Source organism: Pocillopora verrucosa, chromosome 9 (genome assembly GCF_036669915.1).
Source record: "Pocillopora verrucosa isolate sample1 chromosome 9, ASM3666991v2, whole genome shotgun sequence".
NCBI classification, from domain to species: Eukaryota; Metazoa; Cnidaria; class Anthozoa; order Scleractinia; family Pocilloporidae; genus Pocillopora; species Pocillopora verrucosa.
The window spans coordinates 16,832,144-16,860,011 of NC_089320.1; the positions used below are offsets into that span (position 1 = coordinate 16,832,144).

Sequence of the window (27,868 nt, forward strand, 5' to 3'; positions counted from 1 at the left end):
TGACAGCCCAGGGGAAGTCTATAAGTTATCTTCCATCGCACTTATGATCGGTACAGAAGTAATCTAGGATTGCAAAGGATTTGCTGCACTGCTGTAACCTTACTCGGTGATTCCTTAAGGAGGGGGACATCGGGATTTTCGGTTTCGCAGTTTTGGCTATTTTTAGGTCGGTCTTTTTTTTGTTTTGGTGTTAATTGCGGATTTTCCGTTTTTCAAGATTTGGTTTTCGGTTCTCGTAAAAAACATCAGTGGGTTTTGGGATTTGGTATCCGATGTAGTTTTCGTTTTTTCTTATGTGGGTTCCGGTTTCTCCTCCATGGGCAATTATGCGTCTCCACTGATCTCGAACTGTATCGGATTGATTAGGGTTTTGATAACTGGGATGTGAAAAATTATCGGTTTTGACGGTTTTGCAAACGGTTTTTGGTTTTGCTCTAAGTTTTTTTGCTGTTTTGGATGATTTTTTCTACGGTTTTGTGGTTTAATTCAAATAGACCCCAATGCCCTCCTCGTTAAGGAGGGCATTGGGGTCAACAAACTAAAACCTGTAAACAAATCGCGACTTGGCTAATTGTTTCTACTCTACTCATTGACTCCTTCAGATATCCTCTTGAGCTGTGAAGTTTTCACGTCTTTCGTTGCCAAGTGCCCTGCAGAAATTCATGATCGTGTTCTTGTACCCAGGCTCCTAGGATATATACCGTATATCAAGCCCCCAACCCACCCCTGCTTTCCTGTCACGTTCGTGTGTCAATCCAGCTGGATCGTTAGATTTGCAATCTTGACAAGGTACTCATTGAGCTTATTTCTCCAAAACCAACCATGAAAGGACGAGTCATTATTTTCTCCATCACCGGCTGTCCGTTCTGTATGAGAGCAAAGGACAAAATGCAGAAACTTGGCATCGAATACATGGACATCAATTTGGATACCTACCCAGAGCGACGAGCAGAGGCGAAGGAAAGAACCGGAAAGAACACTGTGCCGCAAATATTTTTCAACAACATACATGTCGGTGGATTCGACGACTTTGATAAATTGGTAAGAACAAACATATTTTCCTTCATTGTTTTTGTAAGATTTCAAGATCGCCTTATCCAACATGTGTAGGCTTCCAAGCATGTCAACCCGGAAAAAAGAAAAGTTAAAGCTTTACTTCTCAGTTAATTATTATTTTAGCAACTGTTCCCTCATGTTACCTTTGGGTAACAATCACATTAAAAAATTCAAGTCTTTTCAGAGCAATATTACTGACTGTCAACCATTGTTAAACAAAATTTACATGCGAGTAATTAGTCAAAATAAACATGAGATAGAACACACTACAACAGTCTCTATTATTGCATATTGCTTGTCTGTAGTGCGGCACATTGTTATTGGTAAAATATTCATTTTACTTTTACGTATATCTTAAGAAAATAGCCCAATATCTTCCCTTTTATGATGTCTGCCGTTACATCAACGCAAATATGTTGACTACAGCTCTACGTGTTGTTTGTCATGTCATGGTGACACTGCATAGATATTATCATCTCTGTAAATAACAAAATGTATATATGGACAATAATTAACGCATGGAAACATCACAATCAAAACAAAGAGTGACTCTAAAACATAACTGAACATGGACTGCTGTGAATTTCATTGTTTTCACTGTTTGTTTAGTTTTAACACCAGGATCTGAGTTAAACTGCTCTTTCTAACACTCCAAAAATTCAGATGATTTGATTAACCCTATACATCCTTACATCAGTATGCATATTCTCCATACTGTTCTACATACATTTACAAAGTTGTTGACTAGAAGCATTTATTTAACAATCCAGAGCTTCTTTAGTTGGTGATGATTTCCTTCTATCTTGTGACCTTAATGTGTGATTCAGGGGTCAGATACTATAAGGAGAAAGTAGGGAATTAAAGGCTAAACAATTGTATTCCCACTGCTGCAATCATAAAGTTCTATGCAGTTATGAAAACTTCCATTGTTTACAGTTAATACAATCAACATTTAAGAGCTGAACTAGGATCAAAAAAATGGAACTAATGGTGTAGTAAATTTTAGTAATGACGATAAAAAGGATACTGTCTAATCAACTTCATCACCTGACTGCACATCATCTGAAACCTTTCATCCCTTGATCCTTTAACCTGACATGACAGTTCCTAGTTTTATCATAAGTCTTGGCCAGGGTATCCATACATGAAGATTGGGCTATGAATTTCAATCTGCATACTTTATTCATCTTTTATGGGCAAGTGATGTTTTGTTAGATGAAGATTCTATTTGTAACTTTTAATTTTTTTTCTTGATTTTGATTCATTATTGATAATGACTTTCTCAGACTGAGGCTGAGCTTCAAGAGTTGATTAATGAAGTAGAAGAGAATCCTGCTCCAGCAGATGCTCCTCAACCACCAGCCCCCAAGTCAGATGCAGCCAGTAGTGGTAAATCTCACCTTTATGTTTGTTAGATGAAAAAGACTCTTGAAGGGACAGGAGGGTTAATGAGTACTTCTTTTAACCCTCTAGTACTCAAGAGTGACCAAGGTAGATTTCTTCTTACAATACCAATGCAATATCAAGCAGAAAAGTGACGAGAATGAAGAAACATATCAGTTAAGGGAGTTGATCCAATTCCAAATTTTCCAAACCAACATCATGATTATCAATCATATGATAGACAGTATGGAGAATTACAACTGAGATCTTGGGAATTGAAAGGGTTCATCAAGATGCTAAAAAAATGTAGACCATTTTTTCTAGATAGGAGTTAACCTTTTAACTCCCAAGATCTCATTAGCAATTCTCCTTACTGTCTGCCACACAGTTCTTGTGATGTTAGTTTGAAGAATTTGGTATAGGATCAACTAATAATCCCCTGATTAATATTAGTCTTTATTCTCATTACTCGTCTGCTTGGTATTGCATCGATATTGTAAGGAGAAATTGTGTCTTGGTCACTCATGGGAGTTAAAGGGTCAAAGGGATATCAGCTTTTTGATCAATTGGTATGCAGTAGAACTGATGTCAACAATTGATAATGACAGTTTGGAATGCTAAGTTATGTACTGAATATCAAGCCTTTGCAAAAGTGTACCATGAGAGATACAAAGCAGTTTCATTTGATCATTGTTGTTCAAGTTGAACCCCTGTTGAGAGCCAAATAGAGAGAAAATTAAATGAAATCATTCCAATACTCAACAAAAGAGAGCAAATCTTCCCTTAATATTTTTTTCACTGGTTGTATTTGCAAGGTGAAATTCAAATAATCATCCTCATTAGAAACTGAAAAAGGTGTCCTTGGTTGCAGTCATGGTATGGTGGGAATAATGATGTTTCAGTGAAAGGAAGCTTGTAGGGAAGGAGATGGTCTTAAGGCTACGATTCACTTTAAATAAAAGTGTTAATGTTGGACTAGATAACTAGCAATTCCTTTTTTTCCAAGTGCTGATTTTTAGGACTCACGTGACAAACTGTGCTGAAAAGGAAGGATTTCTCTTAGTCTAAGGTTGAACTGTCCAGTAGAGCTTCTCTTTTCAACATTTTACCAAAGGAGTACACCCTCAACCATTTTGTCTTCAATATACTCTTATTGGATAACATCTCTTATTGGATAACATTATGTGATATGAAATCAATATATTAACTTTAATCTGTGTGTTTGCTATTTGCAGCAACCACAAGGGAAGCAATTGATTTCACTTGTGAGCTGGATGAATATGCTCAGCTTGTCCAAGAATTTAAAGAAAGTGGTCTTATAAAGGATCGCCGCAAGGGTCTCATTCACAATTACAAAAACTCCTTTGTTGGCAAGGAAGCTGTGGACTGGCTTGTGAAGACAAAGAAAATAGGCAAGTAGTATTATAATCATTGCGTGTTACTTGACAGAAAACTCAATGCAGTAGGAGTCACAGTCACAGTGGGGATCATGCTGGAGTAAGGGGCTATTGGGCTAAAGCTCTGGCAAAGGTCATTCTGTTGTGTTCTTGGACAGGACACTAAACCTTTTTACCCCTAAGAGTGAATAACATCTAATTTGTTTACCCGCCATATCCCCCCTGAATCACAAATGAAGGTCAAGAGAGTAGAGGAAATGATCACCAACTTAAGAAGCTCTTGATTGTTAGACAAGTTCTACATGTCCATAGGAAATGTAAAGAGAACAGTATAGATAACAGTATAGATAATACTTTATGCATGCTGTTGTTGGGGTGTGGAGGGTTACCTGTCAAAGGGTCTCTGCCTAGGAGTAGAAATGGGTACCTGTGATCTGTTAGAGAAACTTGACAAATTGCTGGGGAGTAGCTGCAATCAAAGGATTAGCATCCCTAGTGAGAGGAAAAGCAGTACTCCTAATTGCACTATGTTATGGAGACTTGAGCAAGCTGCAGACATGATAATGGCCACTGAACTTGTTTGTGATTTTTGAAAAGATCCTTGGTTGTTGAGTGCATGTGATTTCTGAAAAGACTTTTGATGTGCTAATTGGGTGTTTAGAGCTTGTAATACACAGAAATAGTCAAAAAATATACTTATATATATACTGATCTAAGCACATGAAAGCTAGCTGTCCTTAAATAACTTTTCCTGAATTTTTGGTTTAGATTATACAGGCTTCTATTTTTATCAATGATATGTTTAATTTTTGCAGGAAATTATATTATTTTTGCATTTTATGATTAACACTTTTACGAAGCTTGCACAATTGCAATAAGTTTGAATGCACTCAACATTTTAACATCCTGATGTTAAGGGTGGAGCAAAATCCTTGATTGTCCAAAGTGACGGAAGTGTTCATTGTTGTACAATTCATTTTTTGAAATACACGCGCAACAGAATGTTAGTGATAGTACCTCTCAAGGGTAAAAATTATATCAAACACACTAAAAAATAAACATTCTGGTACTTCATCAAAGAAGTTTCTTGTTCACTTTTAGGTGAAAGTCCATGCACTTCTAATTTCCAGATAAATACTGTTGATTAGATCTTGCGTTATCTTTGAACATTTCCTTTTTCAGGAAGAGAGAAGCTGTAGAGATGTGTCGTGAGCTTGTTGAGCGCAACTTTGGACATGGTGTCGAAAAAGGAAAGCACACGGAGTTTAAGGACGATAACAGCATTTATCGCCTCCTTGAAGATGATGAATCGACCGCACTGAACTCTGGGATGAGTTCTGTTTGTGAACCACGCCCAGCTCCTGAGGTCGCTGAAGAACTACGGCGCTTGATTCTTACCTTGTATAGCAAGTATTTGTCCAAGGATGGAAAGGTAACTTAGAAATAAATGTCACCATTAAAGGGCTCATTTAACTCATTTGCGCCCACTAAGTGTAAACGCGTACTTCATTGAGTAGAGAATAACTGTGAGAGTTTATCCTCTGTACCGACTCTTGAATCTGCCACGAAGACAAGTGCACAAATTTCTGTGTTTACTCTAAAACTGTGCAAAGCTCTCATATTCACAGCAGAGAGACAAACAGACAAGCAGACAGACAATTGAATAAAGGGGGTAGGTTTCCAAAGAAACTGTGGTGCTGTGTTGGCTTTGTTTTGATCAACTGAGTTGTCAACGTAAATTGGCCTCGGTAAAGAGTTTCTAAAGCTGATATTTCGAGCGTTAGTCCTTAGTCAGAGCGAATAGAAAGGATAGACAGACAGAAAGACAACGGAAAGACTGACAGACAGGCAGACCTACAGAAAGACAGACGGGCGGACAGACAGACAGACTGATACAAACCGCGAATGTAGAGTTAAAGCGTCTAATTATAATACGTGAAGATGGAGGTTCTTAGAACCCGCCCAACCTCTTTGAGGTTAATTTCGCTCTGCGTTGGCATTACTCTGATAATCATTCAGTACAGACCGAACACTTACTATACCATTACAAGAAATTTTTCTAATGTTAAACAGGGAGTGGACTATGAGTCCATGGAAAAGAGCACAGAATTCAAGGGTTATGTTAAGCATACAGCTGAACTTCAACGTGTTAAATTGGATGGAATGTCTAGAGAGGAAACTCTTGCTTTCTTCATTAATGTATACAACGCTTTGGTGATTCACGCTAACGTAGTCAGAGGACCACCCGTCAACCTGTGGCAGAGATATAAGGTATTAAATGGAATAGTTTTTTTTTTGCCTTTAAGCCAAAGAATTTCGGTAGCAGAACCTTTACATTAGCTAAGCAAGCTCCCTTTAAAATCAAATGATAAATTTTATTGCAGTTTTTCAACACCGTAAACTACATCATTGGTGGTCACTCGTTTGGCCTGAACCAGATTGAGAATGGCATCCTTCGTTCAAATCGCAAAGCTATTGGTGCCGGGACCAAGCCTTTCTCGAAGAGTGACCCTCGACTGAGAGTTGCGTTACCTGCTCCAGAGCCGAAGGTTCATTTTGCTCTGGTGTGTGGAGCCAAAAGTTGTCCACCGATAAAGACTTATACCGCGGCGGTAAGGTTTCAACTTCATTTTGACATGGTCTTATCTCTCATGTAAGCCTTTGACCTATAAGAGTGACTAACATCTATTTCTCCTCACAATATCACTCACGAATCACACATTAAGATCCCGATAATGAAGGAAATGATCACCAACAAAACAGTTTCTTGATTGTTAAAGAAGTTCTCCTTGTCAGCACCTTAGGAAACATAGCAAGTCTTGAGTGTTGCGATGCAGTGGTCACGTAATCTGAGTTCTTAGACCATGGACTCTAATTGAAATATTGTTTTAAAAAGCAGTTTTTCCTTAAAGTGTTTGTAGCAGATTTTGATATTTTTCCCTGGCTTCGTATTACAGACATGATAGCGACCTTTCTATTTGAACAGTGGACGTAGTTACTGTTGGCCCACTCATAACCAACGTGCAATAATGGAATTATTGTCAAATATAGGAATTTTCAATTGATTGTCGAAAGTAATCCGAGATTGCATTGGTTTCGCTTACTTCTTTCTGTGATTAATAATAGTAATAGGACTGAGTGGAGTCCAATTCTGTCTGTAATCATGCGAGCGATAAACAAAATCAGACGACCGCAAAGCAGGAGTCCGATTTGTCAATCACGAGTATGATTACAGACAGAATTGGACGACACAGTCCTGTTACCAATTAATCATAACCGTTACAATTTTCGTAAAAACAATACATCTAGGACAAAAATCTCCCGTAGAGAAAAAGGTTAAAGAACAAAATTCCTCCTTATCGGAAATTCTCCATTTTTTTTTCAGCATGAGTGTTGTTGCTATGGTTTATTTTGCTCCACCCTCAACGACACTCAATCGAAAGAACGTTTATTCAGGCATCACTGGAAATTTTATTATCAAAGGCACCTAGTTCTTTTTCGAAAATGTTTGTTGAATTAAGTGTATTTTAATTTTGCAGGAATAGACGAGGAGTTGTCCCTCGCAGCTGAGTCTTTCCTAGAAGGAGAGGATGGCTGCGTTCTTAACATGCCGAAAAGAGAGGTAAGACTCAATATGAGCTCACTTGTGTTTATCTTGAGCTGGATTCTCATCCACTGGAGACCACTCGGTGACAAAGTTTTATTTATCCGAAAACGGCGGGTTCAAGCCACGGAATAGGAGAAATTGGTGTGAAAAATTCGTGAGTTGTGTCCAAATGTTTTATTCTAACACTACAAGGAGAAAACCGGCTCTCGTGTCAAAATAGATAATATCGAAAGGTATCGGTCGTTCGCCGTATTTTGATTCTACAATTCGTCAAGTAAGTGTCGGCTTAAACAGTCGCGCTTTTATCACTTGAATTTTTCCTCGCCCCAGTTTACTCTCTTTTCCCTTAAGTTCTCATCAGGTTGCTTTTGCTATCCATCTTTGTTCTGACTGGCCGTTTTGATTACGTTTGGTTTGGTTTTTTCGACACTTACGAAATGTTGCTCTTTGAATCTTAGCTTATAACGACATAGTTTTTTTTAACGAAACAAATCCCAAGTTTTATGGTTCTTATAACGTGTTTTTACTTTTATAAATTGCTTTGCTCCATGCTCAAAACAAACTAAACTTTGTTTGAGAGGATTTTCAATGTGAGTAAATGTAATCTCGAAAGACGCATCTGAAACGAAAGATGTGTCGGTGATACTGAGTTGAAATTGGCTTCAATATGATACCTGTTTAAAATTTTTATTTTATCTTTAGATTTGCCTAAGCAAGATTATTTCAGTGGTAAACAGGGTAGATTTTGGCTCCAACACCGAGAGGTAAAATATTATTAGAATTAATTCCAATCAAAATTCGGAAATGGAGACGGGTAAAGACTGATGAACTCTTTGAACCTTTCAACTGAACGGAATAACACTGAACAAACGGAAAAAAAAGTCAGTGGAATTAACACACTAACAAACGAAAGCTCGCACGAACGAACGACAGCTCGTATGAACGAACGAAAGCTCGTATGATGAACGAAAGCTCGTACAAACGAAGAAAGCTCGTACGAACGAACGAATACAACACCGAATGGTACGAACGAACAAACAAGCAGTGAAAGGAACAAACTTTGGAATGAAAAAAAAACGACTAAGCTACTACGCAATGAATGAACGAACGAGCTAAATGCCGCCGAACGTATATGAACAATCGAACGGAACGATTGAACGAACGAATGAACGACTGAAGTACGAACGAAAAAACGAACGACCGAACTAATGAACGGAGGAACGATAGAACGTCAGCGAAAGAATGATAACATAAACGAACGACCGAACTTCTGAACGGGGGAACGATAGAGCGTACGAAAGAACGAGAAAACGAAACGAACGAGCCGAACTTATGGAACGGAGGAACGATAGAGCGTACGAATGAATCAGAAAAATACCAACGAACGACAAGGATTCAAGAACAAACGGACTAACTAAGGCACGAACGAATTGAAAACGACCAACCGAGCGAACGACGAGCAGCGAAAGAACGAATCGAACGAAATGAAGGACAAGCGAAAGAAGGAACAATTGACTGAGTACACCAAGAGTGCCTACTTGCAAAACGTTTATATTTCACGCCAATTTCCCTAGCCTTGATAAAAAGTGATTGGTCCCTAACAACAGTTTCAGATGTCCTGGTTCCCCTTGTACCTTGTATGTATCTTATTGACTGTTTTGTTTTCCGTCTGACTTTTTTTTTTTTTTTTTATAGGCTGGTTCAGTATTGTTCTGGCACATATGGTACAAAGGGTCAGAAGAAGGATCAGCTGTCAGGAATTACTGATTAGTGGCAACTTTAAAGTCTCTTTCATGAGATACTAACTGGGATTTGAATTCCAAACACTAAAACCTAAAGTACCAACCCGCTAATGTGTTAATTCTAGGAATTAAACTGCTAGAACGAAAGAATCAGTTTCAGAGTGCACCCCACCTGAAGGCTTCAATTATCTTACAATATCTTCTCTCAACCCATACCCTTCTAACGATCTCTTCTGTCCTTTGGAGATCCCAGAGGATTTAGAAAATAGCCAGTGGTGTGAAAGTGAAGCTTACACCCATGACTACATCGCGTTATCTATTAATTTTTTTTTCCAAAATAATCAAGTAATACATACAGTACATGGAAAATCCTATTGGCTGATTACCACACACCTTGAGTCTAAAATAACTTAACCAGGAATGGGGTTGTTATGTGGATTATCAGTCTCTTACTTATTTTCTCTTGACTGCAAATCAGCAATTTATGGCAAGTTATTTAGAATATCTACGTTCCTGACAATGGTAGCTTGTAAGTTGACCTTTAATGATAAGTTAATCCAAAGCATCCCCTCCAACAGTAAATTTACCAAATTTTAAAGTCTGTAGTTGCAAGCAGTCCTGTTGCGAGTTAGAAATAGGTTTACCTAGTATGTAATTGTTATTGGTATTAACTTCTAAAATATTCAAGTTGTAGATTTTTTGTAATGATCAAGGTGCATCCTGTAACAGGGATTTATGTAAACACAATAGTATGCTATTTAAATGTACAAGTCCTATAATGTATAATGGGTAATTGGCTTTCCCATGTCAGAGGGGGGCAAAGCAAAAAAAAAAAAAAAACAAATTTTGTCCCCTGTCCTAGGGAAATTTTAACCGCTGGAGTAATGTTTTTCTGAAAGTTTTGGTTAGGCTACCAACATGAACAAGGTGGGTCCTTTTAAGTTCCATGACTTTTTTTAGTTTTTTGGGATCTAGATAATAAATTTACTACTTTTTTTATTGTATTTAACACAACACAAGTGTTCCTATTTATTTATACTTTCAGTTTGACAAATTAAAACAATGAAAAAATGGTATTTAGTCAATGGTGTTTCACTTAAAAAAATTCTGTGCAACAAGTTCCTGTTCCAGAAAATAAGCATTGGAATTCTTCCATCCACGAGGGGATGAACAAAGATAATTGAGCGTGTCTCAAGTTATTTGTCTGACATCTCAGGGGAGATAGATCCTGGGTATGCTGCTATTTGTGTTGTGAGAATTCTAATAAAAGTATGAAGTACACACTTTATTACTGAAAATGTATTAAGAGTTGTTGTAAAGTTTTTCTCAAGTAGCTTCTACCTCACTTCAATGAAAGTTGTGATAATTTTTTTATGATGTATTTTTACACATCATTTCAAGTTCCATCATTGATTAAAATAGACATTCCTTATAATGCATCTTTTGGTAAGTAAACTTGCATTCTGAGTTTGAGTAGAAAGTTAAAAGCAGTATAACATCTCATCTGATGATGTGGAATCCTTGAAAGCACTAAGAGCACACCAATTTTGTAGAAACGCTGTTAATGAGATTTGTTATATCGTTTTGAAACCTTATCATGAACCAACTATGGAGAGTAAATCTTTAAATTTTTGTAACCAGTACCAGAAGTGTGAGGGTATACCTGTGATGAGGGAAGTTGCTTATGCAAAGAATATGACTTAAGTTTTCAAAAAGGTGTATTGCTTCAAAAGAGGGCCGAGAGCAAGTGTGGAACTTTCTTTTGATAAACACTTTCCACAAGATTGAGCCTCTTTTCAACTGAGTGTTTTAAAACAATAACTCATGAGAGTAGTCTTAACAGCTGACTCCATTAATGGTAATTTACTAAAGGAACAGATCACTACTTAAATCCAAATATGTAATTATATGATTATATAAGTAGACTTAGTCACAGGAAATTGTAAATGACCAAGTCTTGATTGGTTTTCAGTTTTCATATGATTGGTTGAGGTGGTGGTGTAAGTTTTCCCAAAATATTACAAAGGGAAGTAGAGCAAAACCAAAGAAAGCCCCAGATTACTTTTGGCACCAAGTTAAAAGTTACTTTCTGTGTCACTTCATACAATGTTGAGAAAGAGGAAAATTACTGAAATAGGAACAATAGACAACAACTGATCAAACATGTCCATTTAATGCAAGTTAAATGAACATGTTATATCTACTATCTCTTTGGTAGAAATTTAAGTGCTTAAGAGGAAAAACTGCTGCTGATTTTCATATTTCATTCAAAATACTTCTTTAATAACACTTATCCGCGACTACAAGTGTACAAGCACACCCTATCTCAAGGTTGATGTGTCACAAGTTAACAAGAGTCACAAGATAAAAAAAGGCTAAATGAAAAAGTGTACTAATGCCATACTAGCTGTGGGAGTGGGCCACTCTTTGATTTCATTTGATTGTGCACCGGACTAAGCTAGAAAAGAGGCTTTGCCCAAAAGGGTGAAATCATAATGCAATTTCCAGAAAATTGAAACTGAGGTGTCATTATTTCTCTTCAGCAAATAATAATTAGGGAGTTTTTGACATGATGTGTTTAAGCTCCTGTCATGCGGAGAGAACTAAGTTGGTTTTCTTGGTTTCACTGAAAGTTTTATTTTAATTTTCTCACATGTAAAGTGAATAAGAAAAACAAAAAGGTCTTTTTTTTTTGTTAAAAAGTGTCTAGTTTTGACTCTGCTTATCAATCAAGAGCTGCCATATTTTTGACATAGGACTGCATCAAGGTTAAGTTGCAAAGATGTTGATTGGCTGGGAGATAGAGTTACTAATGACCTACTGACATTGTATGCAGGATTATAACATTACTATAATTAAATGTACAATGTAGAGTGGGTACTTTGGACTATTGCTGGTAGTTTGATCAAGGACCAGTTTTACAAAAAGGAATTTATTTTAATGGAATGTACATTTACAGTCACTGGAAAATTCTACACAGTTTATGCATCTTAAGTTGAAAAATTCAGGCAAAACTTTTCATTCCCCAAGTGCAGTTCAGTATCTTTTTAGCAACTGATTTTAGTGACCCATAACATTCCCCATCTTTAGTGAACCTTTTTTCCTTCTGGATTTAATGCCTTGGTGCTTGTTCATTCAGAGAAACAATCAGTTACACAGCTAACATTTAAAAGCTAGGAAAACCCTAAAATATTGTTCCATGACTGCTTTTAAAATGATATCTATCATACTATGGGTATGTCCAACAGTGATTGCCAGCAACCATATGTGGAAGCCATTTTTTACAGGTCCTCAGATTGTAATGCTTCAATGCAATCACTTGTTATGACTATTCATGACTTAAGTAAACATGTTTTTTGCATTCACTGACAATTGCTATTGATAACCACTACCAGTAACAGTATGTACATACATAAAGCAATGAGAGCAGCTCTTCTGTTTCAGCCACTGAGAACCAATTGAAAATACATTAAGCATAATGGCTACATAACAATATAACAGGAGCTCTTCAAAGGACTACATATCCGTACCAAAAATGATAGGATCAACTATATGTATTTGTGCACTAACATATACAGTTAGTACAAGTAACTTAACTTCCTTTTTCCTAATTTGTAGAAGGTCTTGAAATCCTAGTGCTTAGATAGTGCAAGGTTAACGACCTTTGCGTTTCCCACTTTGATCTGAAAAGTTTCCTGAGCGAATCTGATCTGTAAAACAAAATGAAGCAGAAATCCACATGTTCACCCATGGCTAGTTCTTCATATTAGTTAGTTCTTCAAATAAGCCAAGTATCACCCTTCAAATCACAAGTAGTCTCTGGGATCACATAGATTTACTCCTAACAGTAACTCAACTTCAATTGTATGATTTTTTTCAGTTAGGGTTGAGTTGTTTCATGGAGGCATGATTAATCATTTGATCCAGTTTAATTTGCAAAAGCAAAGTTTACTTTTAAAATACACAGATATTCTTGGGTTTGGGAGGCTCATTGGCCTGGCAGTTTGAGTGCTCAACTTTGAATTGAGACACTTGTGTAAGAGTCTCAGCCAGGTCACTGTGTTATGGTGGAGACTCTTTCTTTCCCTTGACAGTCCCCCTCCCTCCACTTTGAAAAAACTACCAAGAGTTTAGAGTTCTACTGGAGGGGAAGGGGGGAAAGAGGTGTTATAATGCCCCCAATAGCACACATACCAAGGGTTTAAAAATAGCAGTAGTGTTGTAGTTACCTTCAAGCCACTCAACTCCATCAGAGAGTCCTTCTCCAGTGAGAGCATTACTTGCACTATGAATTCAACCAAAAAATACCATTGACAAATTAATGAAGAAACTAATGACATATAAATTGTACTGCAGCCATCTTAAGTTTGTATGATTAAATCAATAGTTTGATTATTGTTTTTTCCTTTGTTTCAAATGATAAATTTATAATGAATCTTCTCACAGGGAATTACAGATCAAACAAAATTTAAAACTTGAGAGCATTCTGGTCCGAAATTCATTAAAAACTACTGACAACATGTAATTGATAAATTTTAAGCCCCACCTCCCCTTCCTCTTAAAAAGCACCTTGCCAATTAAAATTAGCCCGTGGGTAAAAGAAAAACAGCTCCTTAAGAAATCAGTTAAATTAGCTGCTCACCATATATGCCAGGGCTTATTCCTTATAGAATCTAGGCCCATTGCTTGTGAACACTGAAAAGTAAATTTAACATTAAATTCACTCTTAATTTCCCAGAAAGAAAGATATAAACAATCTTACTTGTATGCTTACCTGTCATTACATGACAGTGTAGGTTACTGGGTGAATTCTACTAGAAATAATGATATCTCTGATGGCTTTACTTAATTACAACTGTCGCAGAACAACTTATTCTTGTTGATCAGCAACTTGTTAATACATTCAGTTATCTTCTCATGGTATTGTATCAATAACTGCCCAACAAGATGGAGTTAAGCAGCAATTGGAATCTAACTATGACTACATTACAGTCCCTGATAATTTGCGTCCAGTGGTATGATTCCTTTTGTATGTTCCTGGTTATAAATTTAGCACATATCCAGATGGAGGGTTGTTAAGGGCACAGATTGTGTTCTTTATGCAAACTGCAGTCACTCAACCCTTAACACCCCAACATCAGTATGCATAATCTCCATACTGTTCTCTATACATTTCTTAAGATGCTGACAAGGAGAATTTGTTTAACAGTCAAGAGCTTATTTAGCTGGTGATCATCTCCTTTATTCTCATGACCTTAGTGTGTGATTCAGAGGTGATATCAAAAGGAGAAATTAGATATTAGTCACTCCAAGAGGTCAAAGGATTAAGTTAAAAAGACTGTGAATTATTTCAGTGTTACCTGTCATGTACATTCATAAAACATCTCTACTAAAATTATTTAGCATCATACCTGCACTGGTGAGAGACCATTACAATCCATTTTATTAGCAAAAAATAAAATAGGTACTCTTCTTGAAGCAATTTCTGGAAATAAACAACTATATTACTTGAATATTTTGATACACAATCATAATAATCCAACCATAAGTTATATTTTAGAATAGATTGCTACAATTAGTTTTATTTGAAAATTGAAGATTCTATCTGGGCAAATTTTTGCGAATGTATAAACATTAAAGATTCATTAAGGATGCTCATTCAACCACCTAATCTTATACTAAACTTTAATTTGAGAAATATAATTATATTCCATTACATGCATATTTTAGCAGATGTTTAATAAATGTTCAGTATCAGTCTCACCTGGGTGTTGTAATAAAATATTTAACTCCTCTTTGGCTACCACAATTCTTAGCTGATCACTGCTGTCCAGCACAAATATTACTGCTTGTGCAGTTCTGAAATTTAACAAAATATAATGCTAAAGTTAGGAAGACAAATAAGGGATATAGGTAAGATCTCATCTCCCTTTCTTTTCAGCTCTCACTGTATGAGATGTAAAATGGCTCACTTCCAAATTTCAAATTCATGATATGTAAACAAGTTAGGACAACACTTGCACACTTTGAGGAATGAAACAAACAAACTTAACCCTTTAACTCATAATATCTGATTGTTAATTCTCCCCTCTAGCAGCTACACATTTCCTCGTAAATTGGTTATGAAAACTGGGTGTTCAATCAATATAATACCTTGTACCTGATAAGTTTGAGTATTCTCACTACCTCTCTGCTGGATATCATATGGATACTTTATGGAGAAGTTACATGTTAATCACTTCTGTGTGAAGCTTACAAGCCTTTGGGTCTTTTATTTTCTTTACCAATTGATGTAAATCATGGTAATATTATATGTATTCTAACCTATACTAGGGTCTCTTATATATTTCTGAATTTAAAAATATTTAAATCAGGCCATTTTTTACATGGTTATAAGCAGACAAAACTTACTATCAAGAAAAAAAAAATTGGCTATCATACACATACTTGTAATAGTGTTCCCATAGAGTCCTGTATCTTCCTTGACCAGACATATCAAAAACTGTAAAGGTGAGGCTGCAAAACAGGCACAACCAAACAAAAGAAAAGCAATTTACAATGTATGAATGATTTTAGATTTTGATACACGGAGAGAATTAATCTGTGTCGCTAACCAACAAAGTAAAATAAGAAAACACTAGTTTCTCAGAAAAATGAAAGTAGCTCGTCAGATTTTTTTCGTTGACTACCACAGGCATTAAAAAGGTATACAGAGGTATTCAAATGTGTGAAATCAGCAAGTTTCTGGAAAAAAGTTGGTAAAAAAAAAAGATTTGACTATGTTCCACACAGGAAAACCTTGCATATTTCATACTGTAATTTAACTGTAATTCTAGCGTGCAGTATCAGATGAACTTGCTCCACAAATAGAATTTACTTGAGTTCAGTATTTTAAGCCTCGACCGATAACACGATATGATTGAACGGGGTGCGAAAATTCCAGCTATAATTAAGGAAGCTGACACGTATAAATTAAAGTTGTGTTAAGAAATTGATTTTGCCTGTCGTCCGGTACCGGTGGCAGTATCCTAAGGCGTGCAAACCTCGCACTTACTAAATGAAGGCTACTAATTGTAGTTAAGAAAAGCGAATTTTATAGACTAACCTTTGTGACATAAACTTTTCCACTGTAAATCCTACAGTTGGAACAATGTCTTGCGCCTGAGACTGAAATAAGAGAAACAATTAGGGAAGTCCTTCGATCGATCAATTGACGTAACTTGTGATTCATTTAATGATCCAAGATCTCTTTACCGCGGCGGGTTTCAGTTTGTTGATTATCGTTGTTTTTCCACTGTTATCAAGACCGATGCAAAGGACATTAATTTCCTTCTTTCTGATGCCCATCCAGATCGCAAGCCTGTCGAATAATGCCATAATTAATTACAACGGCGCCTTCCAACATTTGTTTTAGAAACAAGTTCTTAGTAACCACGCAGCTTAGTTCAGTTGTCAGCTATCGTATGGTACTGGGAACTACTTTATTTACGTCATACGAGAAATGGCTGCCTCGAGATGTGGTTCTTCAAGAGATTTCCTTCGAATTTCAATCAGGATTCGCCGCCATTCCTCCGCTTTGAGTGGAACAGCAAGTAAGTGTATTTTTATTTGCATTTATGTGTGAGCATCTGATGGAACGAACAAGATCTGGATTAAATCTTGCGCTTGGTAATTTGATTTTCATATCAAATGCTGTTAGAATATTTTTACAAATTCAATTTCTTTGCCTTAGCAGGCCTCTCACAACAAATACGAAAAGTTCAAGGGTCAGTCGAGTTTATTAAAATAAAATTGAAATTCACACCCAGAGAGTGACTAGCATCTAATTTCTCCTCACATTATACCACTGAGTGAAGCACTCTTTATTCATAAGAATAAAGGAAACGATCACAGAATAAAAAATCTCATGATTGTTAAACAAATTCTCTTGTCAATACTAAGGAGAATGTATGGAGAACAGTATGGAGAATATACATACTGATATAAGGATGTCAAGGATTAAAAAGAAATCCTAGAGTTCTTGGACCAACTCAGGTATATGGCATCTTTGTAACACTGACTGATATGTTCCTTGTGATCAAGAGTCGTGTGCAATTGTTTGTTTTGTGGCCTCTCAGGATATCTTCTTGTGGAGCAGACACCTTTTTGGGCACTCACTTACTTGTAGGGAAAAGCTCAACTTAGTTACATTTCAGTACCATGTTAAAGTGGCCAAATTATTTACAAGGTTTTTTTCAATACCTGCAGCGCATATCTGTAATGTTATTTATTATTTTCAGATGACTTTCTTGGTGTACCAAACCCAAATGTTAATAACCAAGAGGCAGGCCCTTTGAAAAAATATGATGAAACAGTCAGAAGTGGAAAGTTAAAGCTTGATAGACATCAGAGGCAAATTGTTGAGCATCTACAAAGATTGTACAATGATGTAGTTAGTTATAAGCCCACAAGTGGTGGATTTTTTAGTAAGGTATGTTATCTCAAATTGAATGAAATGAATGCATTTTAATCTTCTCCATTCTCACAAACTTTTTATGACATTTCATATCAAAGTTTTAGTGCATACCTTTTTAATAAAATGAAGTCCAAGGTATTTACTGGGAAGGACAGCTTGTTTTTTTTCAAATTATAGAGCATTGATATTTTAAATTTCTTACTATCCTTAATTTAAATGTTTTCTGTTTTGAGCTCAGTTAGGCAATTGAGACTCTTACTTTATTTGACAGGTTTTTGGGCTGCAGAGTAATAAAGAAACTCCTGTGGGTCTTTATCTTCATGGAAGTGTAGGTAAGAAGTGGTCACTAAATACCTGATTCAGCTGGGGCTGGACAGCACTTGGTTTTATGATATATTTTAAAACAAATCTGTTATAATTACTATAGTTAGATTTAAGTTACTGTTTGTATATTTTTGTATCTTTTCAACCATAGTGCAACTTTTATTTGACTATCAAAAGCAATTGAGGATTGCTTTGGGTTAGGGTTATTTTTTTAGTTTTGTACACATTGAGATTGGTTTTGAAAAGTCTAACCCTTTTCTCTACTGATAACATGCAATACTAAAACCAGTTTCGATGTTTCACTTGTGCATTCCCAAGCTAGAGGTCATGAAGACATACGTTATGGTTGACATGACATAAAGCTCTCAAAAGCTCCTGATGACATTTATCTTTAATGGTTTTTATTCATTACTTTTGATTGGTTTGACCCTTTAACTCCCAAGATCTGATTGTTAATTCTCCCCTCCAGCTGCTACACATTTTCCTGTAAATTAGTTATGAGAACTTGATGTTAGATCAAGATAGCAGCTTCTACCTGATAAGTTTAATATTCTCATTATCTGTTTGCTGAATAACGTATAGATATAATAGAGAGAGTTTTCATGTCAATCACTTCTGGGCGTTAAAGAGTTAATGTACTTTTTAGTTTATTAGGTGTTCTCTGTCCAATAATCGGAAGTTGTTGTTTCGGGAGATGTTTCTGAGTATATCTTACATTGATCATGACTCTTTTAAAACAATGTATTTTTTTAAGGCTGTGGCAAGACAATGTTAATGGATTTATTTTATGATGAAGTTCCTGTTGAAAAGAAACAAAGAGTTCATTTTCACTCATTCATGTTGGATGTCCACTCAAGTATGTATTTATCTTTGCCCTGTGTTAGTAATTATTATAGACAGCCTGTTTCAATCAAGCCTCTATTACCCACCCTCTTTTTACAGCTTTTGCCATCTTCTTCAAATGTTATTGAAGCCCTTGCTTACGTTCATTATATTGATGACTGTACAGATTGTTTCTTACAGATATGTAAAATTTCCTTTTTCGGCTCTTACTTGGTGTAGAAGACACAGTATATGTCACACTATTGTTTTCATTGTTTTCTTATTTCTGGTTATGATGAAATTCCATCATGATGTACTCTGTGTCCTCTACACCAACTAAGAGCTGTTTTTTGCAGACTGACCATTTGATACATGTCCATACTTTGTCTGCACTATGTAGGTATTCACAAATTAAAAGCTAGTCTTCCTCCAAGAGACCCCAAGTCCATACGAGCACAGCCCTATGATCCTATCCCACCTGTTGCAGAGCAGATCAGTTTGAAGTGGTGGCTTTTGTGTTTTGATGAATTTCAGGTGACACTTCTTATTTTATAGCTATGTTTATTGATACCTTTCTTTCTTGCACAGGCTATTTTAACCCTTTAACTCCCATGAGTTAGAGATCATGTATTTTTGACAAATTTAAACAAACTTTCTTCTTGTTCACAGGTGACAGACATTGCAGATGCAATGATTTTAAAAAGACTATTCACAGCTCTGTTTGAACAAGGAGTTGTTGTGATTGCAACATCCAATAGACATCCAGATGGTATGCACCAGAATGTACTTATGCATTCAGTCAGTGTTTCAGAAAGATAAATGTGTTTCTTTTAAACTTATTTTCTTTAAAATTTAAAAAAAAAACAAATTGCCAGTAGATGTGAACCCATAGCCTTTTGCAAACTAGCACATAGTCAAGGGAAATGATGTCAGTGATGAATATTCACTTCTCTCCTTTTCACTCTCATTGGTTAGACTTGTACAAAAATGGCCTTCAAAGAAGCAACTTCATTCCTTTTATACCTATTCTCAAGGTGAGGAACTGGTCATCTGAACATTTGAATCTATTGCAGCTATATTAAAAGGACTGGAATCTTCAAGCTTTGCCTTTAGATTTGAAATAACTGGTTTACTGAGGCTGTAGATGATTTCCTAGATATAATTGTGGATTTGGAAAAATTTCCTATGATGATAATGTTGTTATTGAAGGAAATCTTGAACAAATCTTTTTGGAATTTCATCTTTCCTTCCTATCCTTAAAGACCCTCTGCTGCCCCCCCCCCCCCCTTCCCTATATAGCCCATGGCAATTTTGAATACAGAGTAGTCTCCAGGCCTCCTTTGTTTGACATCAGGATTCATGCACTTTTAAGAGATTTACATAGATAATTCTGTGAGTATGTATGCATTTCTTTTTGTTCAATAAAAGGATAGTTGACCCTTAAATGACTTTTTCCCTTTTTTTTTCTTTGCTATAGAAAAATTGCAAAGTTCTTTGTCTTGACTCTGGTATAGATTATCGCAGAACAGGTATGTGTGCTTTAACACTCTCTTGGAGAGTGTTTTTTTTTTTTTATAAAAATTCCTGTTTACATGCCTCCAAGGTAAGTTAATATTCTATAATACTTTAATGTTGAAGAGGTTAACAGGACTCTTACTGGAATGATAGATGTTATACACTTAATGTATGTTCCCAAGGGAAACAGTTAGTTTTGTTTTCCAGAGAGTCCTGATGTTTCCCTAGACAAAGTCTAGGGAAACATCAGGACTTGAGGGAAAACAAAACTAAATAGTTTCCCTTGGACCACACATTTAGTTCTTTGTTGCATATTTAGACTTTCCCTTAAACGATCATAAGGTAAAAACATGCTATAAATAATTGTAATCGGTGTGCAGGCAACAACTACACAATTGTATCCCAGTAGGGATACAATTGAATTTGATCAGGGGCATGTGACCAAGAATCAACCAATCTCAGTGCTCGTTTTGTTGAGTGAAAGTCTAGGTATATAGCAAAATAATTTGTATCAAATACAGATTACTTTGATTACTGGTGGTGATGTGGAAAGTGCGCGCTATAACATTTTTGCTCAGTCACGGTGGTGGGCTGAGGTCTATGGACTACTTGGTTTTAACAGTCTTTTTTCATCCTTTTTTATGTTCAGACATGTCCTTTATTGGAAAGGTATTTTTCAGGTTGGTAGATAACTTTTGCTACTTATTAACTGCATCAGGTTTCTCCAAATTTGTCCCACCAGTCCTTTGGTCATCAAGGACTGGAATGTTTTTTTTTTCTTTAGGAAGTAAAGTCGGTGGGTTGTTTGATATCGACGTAATGATTTATTTTTAGTGATTAACTTTTTATTTTTTTATTAATTCACTTTCGCTAGTTCTCTTGGAAAAGAGACAACCAATGAACTGGACTGGATATTCGCTAATTTAGCTCAGCAACAGAGAAACGGTACGTTACCTTAACACATGGAACATCTCTGATTCATAGAGTTATGCGCAAGAAAATTATTGTAGACATGTTAAGACGGCTAAGTTTTGTTCGCTAAATGTGATTAGTCAATGGCGTGTGCTAGGTTCTCGTAGAACGGTGATGGTCTAGGAAGGAAGCATAGCGGAGGATCGCTTAGTGTTTCAAATATCTCCGCGCTATTTCACTCTCGTGCCTTTCTCGTAGTCTTCATTTACTTGATTAGCTGCTCTTTATGTCAGTAAGTAGGCACTAGTACGTTGAAGGATGCTAATAGTAAGCCTGAACGTATGTTTTACGGGATAAACTTTTGCATTTGCTTCCCTTGATAAGCGCGCTTTTCGATTGAGTGTCGTGAAACCAAAACCAAAGTAATAACAACGGCCAATCAGAGGAGAGGAAAATATCTTAAGAACCAATGAAAGCTCCAAATAAAAACAACCAAGCTGCCTAAAGCGCGGGAACACTTGGGCGACTGAGTCATGATTGGCTTTAGTTTTGCTTTTGATTGGTTGAGAGAGGGGCGCAAGTTCTCTGGACCAATCACAGAGCGAAGTAAAGCAAAACCAATGTGATCCCGGATAACTTTCGACATTCAATTGGAAATTGCTTTGTAATTACGTTTTACTTCCACTCTCTAACGCAAAGTATGCGTTATTCCGATACAGAAAATGCTGAATGCAGCCCTGGTCCTACAACAATTCAAGTGCTTGGTACAAGGAAGTTGAACGCCCCACGCACTTGTGGAAGAGTCGCAGACTTTACATTTGAGGAACTTTGTGCGCAGGTATTGAAAATAAAACGTATTTTGAAGGGGAAATCCTTTGCTCTTAATGGTTCTTGCTGTGATATGAGGTTTTACCGCTAAAGATAGCTTACCTTTTGTTCAAGACGTCGGAAAAAATTTTACGTTTAAAGAGCGACGTAAGTGTATTTGGTTGCTTTTTTTAGACCGTTAAAAATTTTCATCATCCGAATCAGAAAAAAATACGACTGATATTTAAAATTAGGTGGACAACTTCCTATGTTTCTTAATTCCAAGCCTACCAAAGGAAACTAGGCCAAAAGGAAAGGAGACGGTTTGAATCGATTTTAATGTGCATCGAACTATTTGACACCTAAGAAGTGACAAGCAGCTTATTTCTCCTTACAATATCACCCCTGAATAAAAAATGAAGGTCACGAGAATAAAGGAAATGATCATCAACTAAAGAAGCTCTTGATTGTTAAACAAATTCTCCTTGTCAGCACCTTAGGAAATAGAGAGAACAGTATGGAGATATTGTATACTGATGTTAGAGTGTAAAGGGTTAATGCTATTTCATTCGATGTATTGTGTCCAGTTTCGATCAGTAGTGCATGGGTGGATTTTAAGATGACATTTAACTGTTTTTTCTTTTGTTTTGTTGTAGCCTTTGGGAGCTGCGGATTATTTAGCCCTGTGTGAACACTTTGATATTATTATTTTGCGCAACATTCCCAAAATGACAGTTTCTCAAAAAACTGAGGCAAGGAGGTTTATCACGCTCATTGATGCTCTTTATGATAACAGGGTAAGAAAAGAAAAACAAATCTTCCGGAAACCAAAAAACGAGCTTGTCCCTTTGACCTTAAGTTTGTTTCTTTTTCCCCCGCCAGGTTCGTCTTATATGCTCAGCGGCTACCCCAATCGGTCAGCTCTTTAACGCAACTCCACTGACCACAAATGACGATGAGTTTAAACGAAAGCTGATGGATGACCTCGACTTATCAGCTGTAAGGTTTTTGTTTGTTTTTCTGTATGCCGTGTAAACTACCGTGGAGATTGCATTTTTAAATAATGGGCTGTGCGTTACTCTATGCAAAGGAGTCGCTCGTTAAGGTTCCACATTATTTATATTTGTATTTAGTTGAACTAATTATGATGAATTTATAAAGCTTTTTACAACACTTTGCGGAGGACTTTATTTAGGCTGCATTGAGCAGATTACAGTTGCGATTAGACTGGTGTTTTGTTTGGCAAAATTAGGAAGAGACGTGGTCAACCACGTTTAAGAAATATTTTTACGTTTTGAAACACTTCTCTGCATCACACTGAACTTGCTTTCGTCGAAATTGTTCGTCTGCAAGACATGGATGAAGATCACACTAACTGTTCGTGTATGTAAGTGTTTCCTGCCGTTGTATTTTGCAGTCCGACGCAAACTCTAGCGCCATCTTTACGGCCGAGGAAGAAATCTTTGCGTTTGAACGCACCATTTCCAGACTCACTGAGATGCAGACCGAGCAGTACTGGAACTGGCAAGGTTTTCGTAAATCGTGGGACGTGTTTAGTAGTTGACATCACGGATTTTCTTAGCTTAGCTTAATGTAGCCACGTCACGGTTTTTCTTTCCGTTTTAATCTATCCCATCGTTGATCATCTTTGTTTATTAATGGTTGAATATTACCTTAAATTGTTTCCCTACCCTAACGAATCAGAATATCGTGACCTACCCCCTTTGATGTTCCAGTCCTTGCCTCTATTCCCTCGAGTCACGCAACGCTCTTGTTTTCTCCAGCTTGCTGTGTGACATGACCGAACAATGCCTTTCAAGGAGACTGAGAATAATGCTTTAACATTCGGACTTATCAGTGTGAATTACTTACCTCGTGCGCTCTAAGGGAGCATATAGACCTATCTCATTTATTACTCAATAAGAGGTGTTATTCTTATATTGAAATAATTTTTTTTACAATCCGTTAAATGAGGCAAGTTCCAAGTTACCCTTCAACATGGCCACGGCGTTGACGTCGCGGGAAAATGCCTTTTTGCATTTGTAAATACAGATAAATTATTAATCAAGACACGGGTAACGATGGTAATGGGAGTGTTTGTAAACAAAAAATGTTCCGTGCAATAGGTTTCAGGTTTTTAAGAATTAGAACTCGTATTTATAATTATAATTTATAAGTTATCAATAGCTGCGTTTTGCTGTACCGCGCAGGCTAGCTATTTTTATATCAAAATATTTCAGAGTTCTTGCATATCATTTTGCCTCTAAAATCAGTTTCCCTATGAAAATGGAAAAGGAGGTTTTTTATTCGTGGCATTGATGAAAAAATTGCTTAACCAGTTGGTGAAACTCATCAAGTGAGGCATGGGGCTTTTATCGTCACCCATGTTCTCATGCAACATTTTTAATCAGTATATTCAAGTCTTCGGCCGTGAAATTAAGTGATATTCACAGGAGGTTTTTTTACTTAATTTAGCGATCAATATATGATTCGCCAAAAACGTTGTTGTATTCATTGTTAAGGAACAATTTAATGGGTTATTTGGAAATGAAAAAAGAAAAACAGATCGCAGAAAGTTCAAATAACCGCGATAACGTTTCCGAGATTGGAGATGGATTCGGCATGAGCTGCTGTGGATCTGTTCAGTGAAAGACCCGTTAAATTGGGGGGGGGGGGGAGAAATAGGGAAACTTTGATATACAAATTTATACAGGTTTCCAATTCATTTTAGCGCCATTTTATCATGAATTCTTATTTAACCATTTTTAATTGGCAGAATTAAAACTATGAATTTTCAGCCCTGAGTTTTGAAATTTTTGAAGAGGGCACAATTATTTTCTTACTTTAAAGTCATGTTAATATCTATTTATCTTGTGATGTAAGAAGGGGGAAAATTATCTCGTATCCAGATCTTGCCATGTAACTATAACGACAATCGCTTGGTCATGGAAGGTCTGGGTATGAGACTTGGGAAAAGAGAGCGTTTGTTTCTTCTCCATGTAAGGTTTCACTCAATCTTTTATCAACCCAGGGAAAAGCTTCCCTTCTATCTGAAATATCTTGTAGTGGTGTTCTTGTTGAATGACATAACTAGCGCAGAATTAGGAAAATAAAAAAATATTATTTATTATCTTTACATGGGCTTTCTAATATTACCTAACTATCGACAGAGTTCAAATGTCAAACATTTCCCTCAACCGAAGCGCGATTACAGGGCTCCTGTCCCAGAAAGTGAGAACGTTCAGCAACCCACTCTGACAACCTTTTTCAGAAAGTTAGAGACCGAAGCGATTTGTTTTCGCTTGGATCCAAACTGAGTTTTTCCTGGAAAGATTGAAAATGTGTCTTATAAATGGAGTGTACTTTGAAAGATCCATGATCAAGCGCTAGACAGAGGAGGCCTGTCCTGTTACGGGACAAAAACCTGCGTATGCGTCGCGCGCTTTCCTTTGTTTCTACGCCGTGGTGAGCTCAGGCTGGGGTGACCTCACCGTCCACGATAAGTAAGTCCAGATCCTTTGAGCCGAGATGTAGAAGGCAGTAGCAGCTGACTTTTCTTGGTCAATCACAGAAGCAATCTCGGTTTACTTAGTTATTCGGACTTTCAATTGAAAATTATCTCGAGTAGCCTGCGTTCCATTTCTCCCGATAAATTCAGTTCACCCCGGGTTTTACCCGGCATGACCTGTAAATTTTAGCCGACAGATATCTTCTCAGGATCGAATGATATTTAGACGAGGAGAAAAGTGATGCTAATGATGGTAATAATTTTCAAATGTAGCTGTTTTGGCTGAAAAACATGCTCGTATTTTCACGATAGAATATTTCTATCCATTGCAGCGGAAGTTGTGCGGTTGATATCACCTGGAACTCTACTCGGAACTCTTGAAATTGGTGTAATTCCTTGAAGACTCTCCAACCTGAAAATTAACGCTCGCTTGTAGTATGTTGAGGATTTTTTTTTTAATGAAAACAGCGTTGATCCCTTGACAGCGTGCTTTTGATGCGCATAAGAAAACCTTTTCTATTCGTTTTAGAACTCTCGGCTCCCTAACACAATCATGAAGTTTTTAGCCTCTTTCTTCCTATACTCATTTAACGTTCTTCCGCACTTTTACTGTGTAGTATCTGAAGTAAGCGGATCTTAATTTCTAAGGATTTCTCGGAGTGTCCTCGAGCCGCCGAGAAAAGGTCCTCCCAGACAAAAATACCGCAAACTTACAAAGATGCTGTAACTAAAACTAAGCTTTGCGTGCGGATCAATTGTCGATTTGTTATCATCTTCGGACGAATTACTCGTAATCCCAATGAATCCAAGAATCATCGATCAAGTAAATTTCTTCATTTTCTTGACAAACTACGAAAATTGACCTGTGTTCCTTTCCTTTTTACTCTCCTACGCCTTGAACAGAAAATCACAAAAAAGTTAGTTGCTAGCAGAATTCTAGGTCATCTTGAATACATAGCGTTTGTTTCGTTATTGCTGCAGAGAAGCTTCAACATAGCGTCGCAAAAAAATAGTTCCTCGCGGGAATTTTGAACATTTCTGTCGAATCGAAAAAAAACTTGCTCTGTGGAACTCGAAAATCCATCAAATAAAACTCGCAAAATCTCTGTACTGAGTGGTATTAATTTTAAGCTGAGAATGTTGAAGAAATATTCACTGGTTGGGAAGGCACTTGCTCAATATTCAAATAAACCCTTTTGCTCATCATGTCTCTGATCTCATTAGTTTATTCCATATTTTTCTCTGTTATTATTGTGGATATTGTATTGTAATCATCTAATTACTTTTCTATCGGTACTATCCTTTGTTTTGTGGACACACTTTATCACTTAAGCTAATTAATATTCTTAATTGTGTTGGCGTTTTATTTTTGTTTTTTCATAAACGCAAGATTTCTGCGTTTACACAGGCTACGATAATTCCAGAAATCCGAGAAATGTAAAGCAATGCAAAATTTTATTTCTTCCGATTAGCTTTCAAAAAAGACTACGTGCGGTAAGACATTTGTGCGCTGTTTAGAGGAATCTTTTTTTTTCAACTGATTCTCACAAGGCAGATCAATTCTGCCAATTTGTGATGTCAAAGGCTTGCAAAGCGCAGAGGTCATCGCATTTAATTGAACTGAGGTTCTTTTTCTGATTAGGTTTGCCAGTGAACTTCCATATATTGCTGTTTCATTGTTAAAAATTTCACAAAACCAATATTAACTTTTATCCTTGGCCGATACCGGAGTACACTATTCGTTCTAAGAAACTGTGAATCTGAATCGAGTCCGGTCAAACCGTTGGCCGGGATATTACATGTGTGTTTTGTTGTCGTTTCGCTCCTACTAGAAAAAGTATGTGATCTCAGAGATACGTGTTTTTCTGGAATTAGGCTCCCCCAAAAATAGATAGTTTACTTTCCTGATAGTAATCGAAGTGAATGCTTAAAATAGATCTTAAGATTGCCAAATATGAAAAACCTGATATAATTTTGTGAGCCAAACATCATTTTACCTCTAATAAATTCTCTTGAATTTACCTCAGATATTAGCAGAAAATTTGATGAAATCTTTACTAAACCGATAAAATGGGATGAAAACCATTCTTAAATTCACCTTAACTTCTGATGGACTTATGCCTTGCAAAATGAATCTTTGTTAGATATTTGATTTCTGTTTTTTTTGGCGACAAAACAACAGTTCATGTCATTTCCGAAGCAGCGTGTGGTTTCACTTCATATCTGACGCGAATGCGAAAGCCAAGGTAGGTAATGACGTGACAAGTTCCAAAGATGATGATGTCGTCACTAACATGTTATCTTATTGTTATACTGGGTGTACAGTTCTTTGAACGATCT

At 36.6% G+C, this 27,868-nt stretch overlaps 2 protein-coding genes and 1 pseudogene across 2 annotated transcripts; 2 read left to right on the forward strand and 1 right to left on the reverse strand.

Annotated features, from left to right (window-relative positions):
• The first annotated feature begins 707 nt into the window (after positions 1–707).
• Positions 708–9,349, forward strand: LOC131779248 (uncharacterized; annotated as a pseudogene).
• Positions 9,350–12,101: 2,752 nt separating this feature from the next.
• Positions 12,102–16,600, reverse strand: LOC131779514 (ADP-ribosylation factor-like protein 6). Its single transcript, XM_059096079.2, has 8 exons — positions 16,440–16,600; positions 16,291–16,352; positions 15,633–15,701; positions 14,950–15,044; positions 14,597–14,670; positions 13,828–13,880; positions 13,415–13,470; positions 12,102–12,895 (listed from the first exon to the last, which is right to left on the reverse strand). Exons 1-8 carry the CDS (start codon positions 16,560–16,562, stop codon positions 12,840–12,842), a joined length of 588 nt encoding a protein of 195 aa, XP_058952062.1. The 5' UTR covers positions 16,563–16,600; the 3' UTR covers positions 12,102–12,839.
• Positions 16,601–16,647: 47 nt separating this feature from the next.
• Positions 16,648–25,131, forward strand: LOC131779483 (AFG1-like ATPase). The gene is made up of 14 exons (XM_059096047.2): positions 16,648–16,777; positions 17,465–17,655; positions 17,912–17,972; positions 18,719–18,820; positions 19,187–19,320; positions 19,456–19,555; positions 19,762–19,820; positions 20,264–20,315; positions 20,951–20,981; positions 21,176–21,246; positions 21,933–22,051; positions 22,677–22,817; positions 22,903–23,019; positions 23,438–25,131. The coding sequence occupies exons 1-14, from the start codon at positions 16,687–16,689 to the stop codon at positions 23,582–23,584; spliced, it is 1,416 nt and encodes a 471-aa protein (XP_058952030.1). The 5' UTR covers positions 16,648–16,686; the 3' UTR covers positions 23,585–25,131.
• The last annotated feature ends 2,737 nt before the right edge of the window (positions 25,132–27,868 follow it).

What these genes read in the sequence shown, in the direction of transcription:
- LOC131779514 (XM_059096079.2), bottom strand. Translation starts at nt 16,562, where the DNA reads ATGGCATTATTCGACAGGCTTGCGATCTGGATGGGCATCAGAAAGAAG. An exon ending in GAAAAGTTTATGTCACAAAG is followed by an intron (nt 15,702 to 16,290) that starts GTTAGTCTATAA and finishes CCTGTTTTGCAG; the next exon opens with CCTCACCTTTACAGTTTTTG. An exon ending in CTATGGGAACACTATTACAA is followed by an intron (nt 15,045 to 15,632) that starts GTATGTGTATGA and finishes GTTAAATTTCAG; the next exon opens with AACTGCACAAGCAGTAATAT.
- LOC131779483 (XM_059096047.2), top strand. Translation starts at nt 16,687, where the DNA reads ATGGCTGCCTCGAGATGTGGTTCTTCAAGAGATTTCCTTCGAATTTCA. An exon ending in TTATCTTCATGGAAGTGTAG is followed by an intron (nt 17,973 to 18,718) that starts GTAAGAAGTGGT and finishes TATTTTTTTAAG; the next exon opens with GCTGTGGCAAGACAATGTTA. An exon ending in TGTGTTTTGATGAATTTCAG is followed by an intron (nt 19,321 to 19,455) that starts GTGACACTTCTT and finishes TCTTGTTCACAG; the next exon opens with GTGACAGACATTGCAGATGC.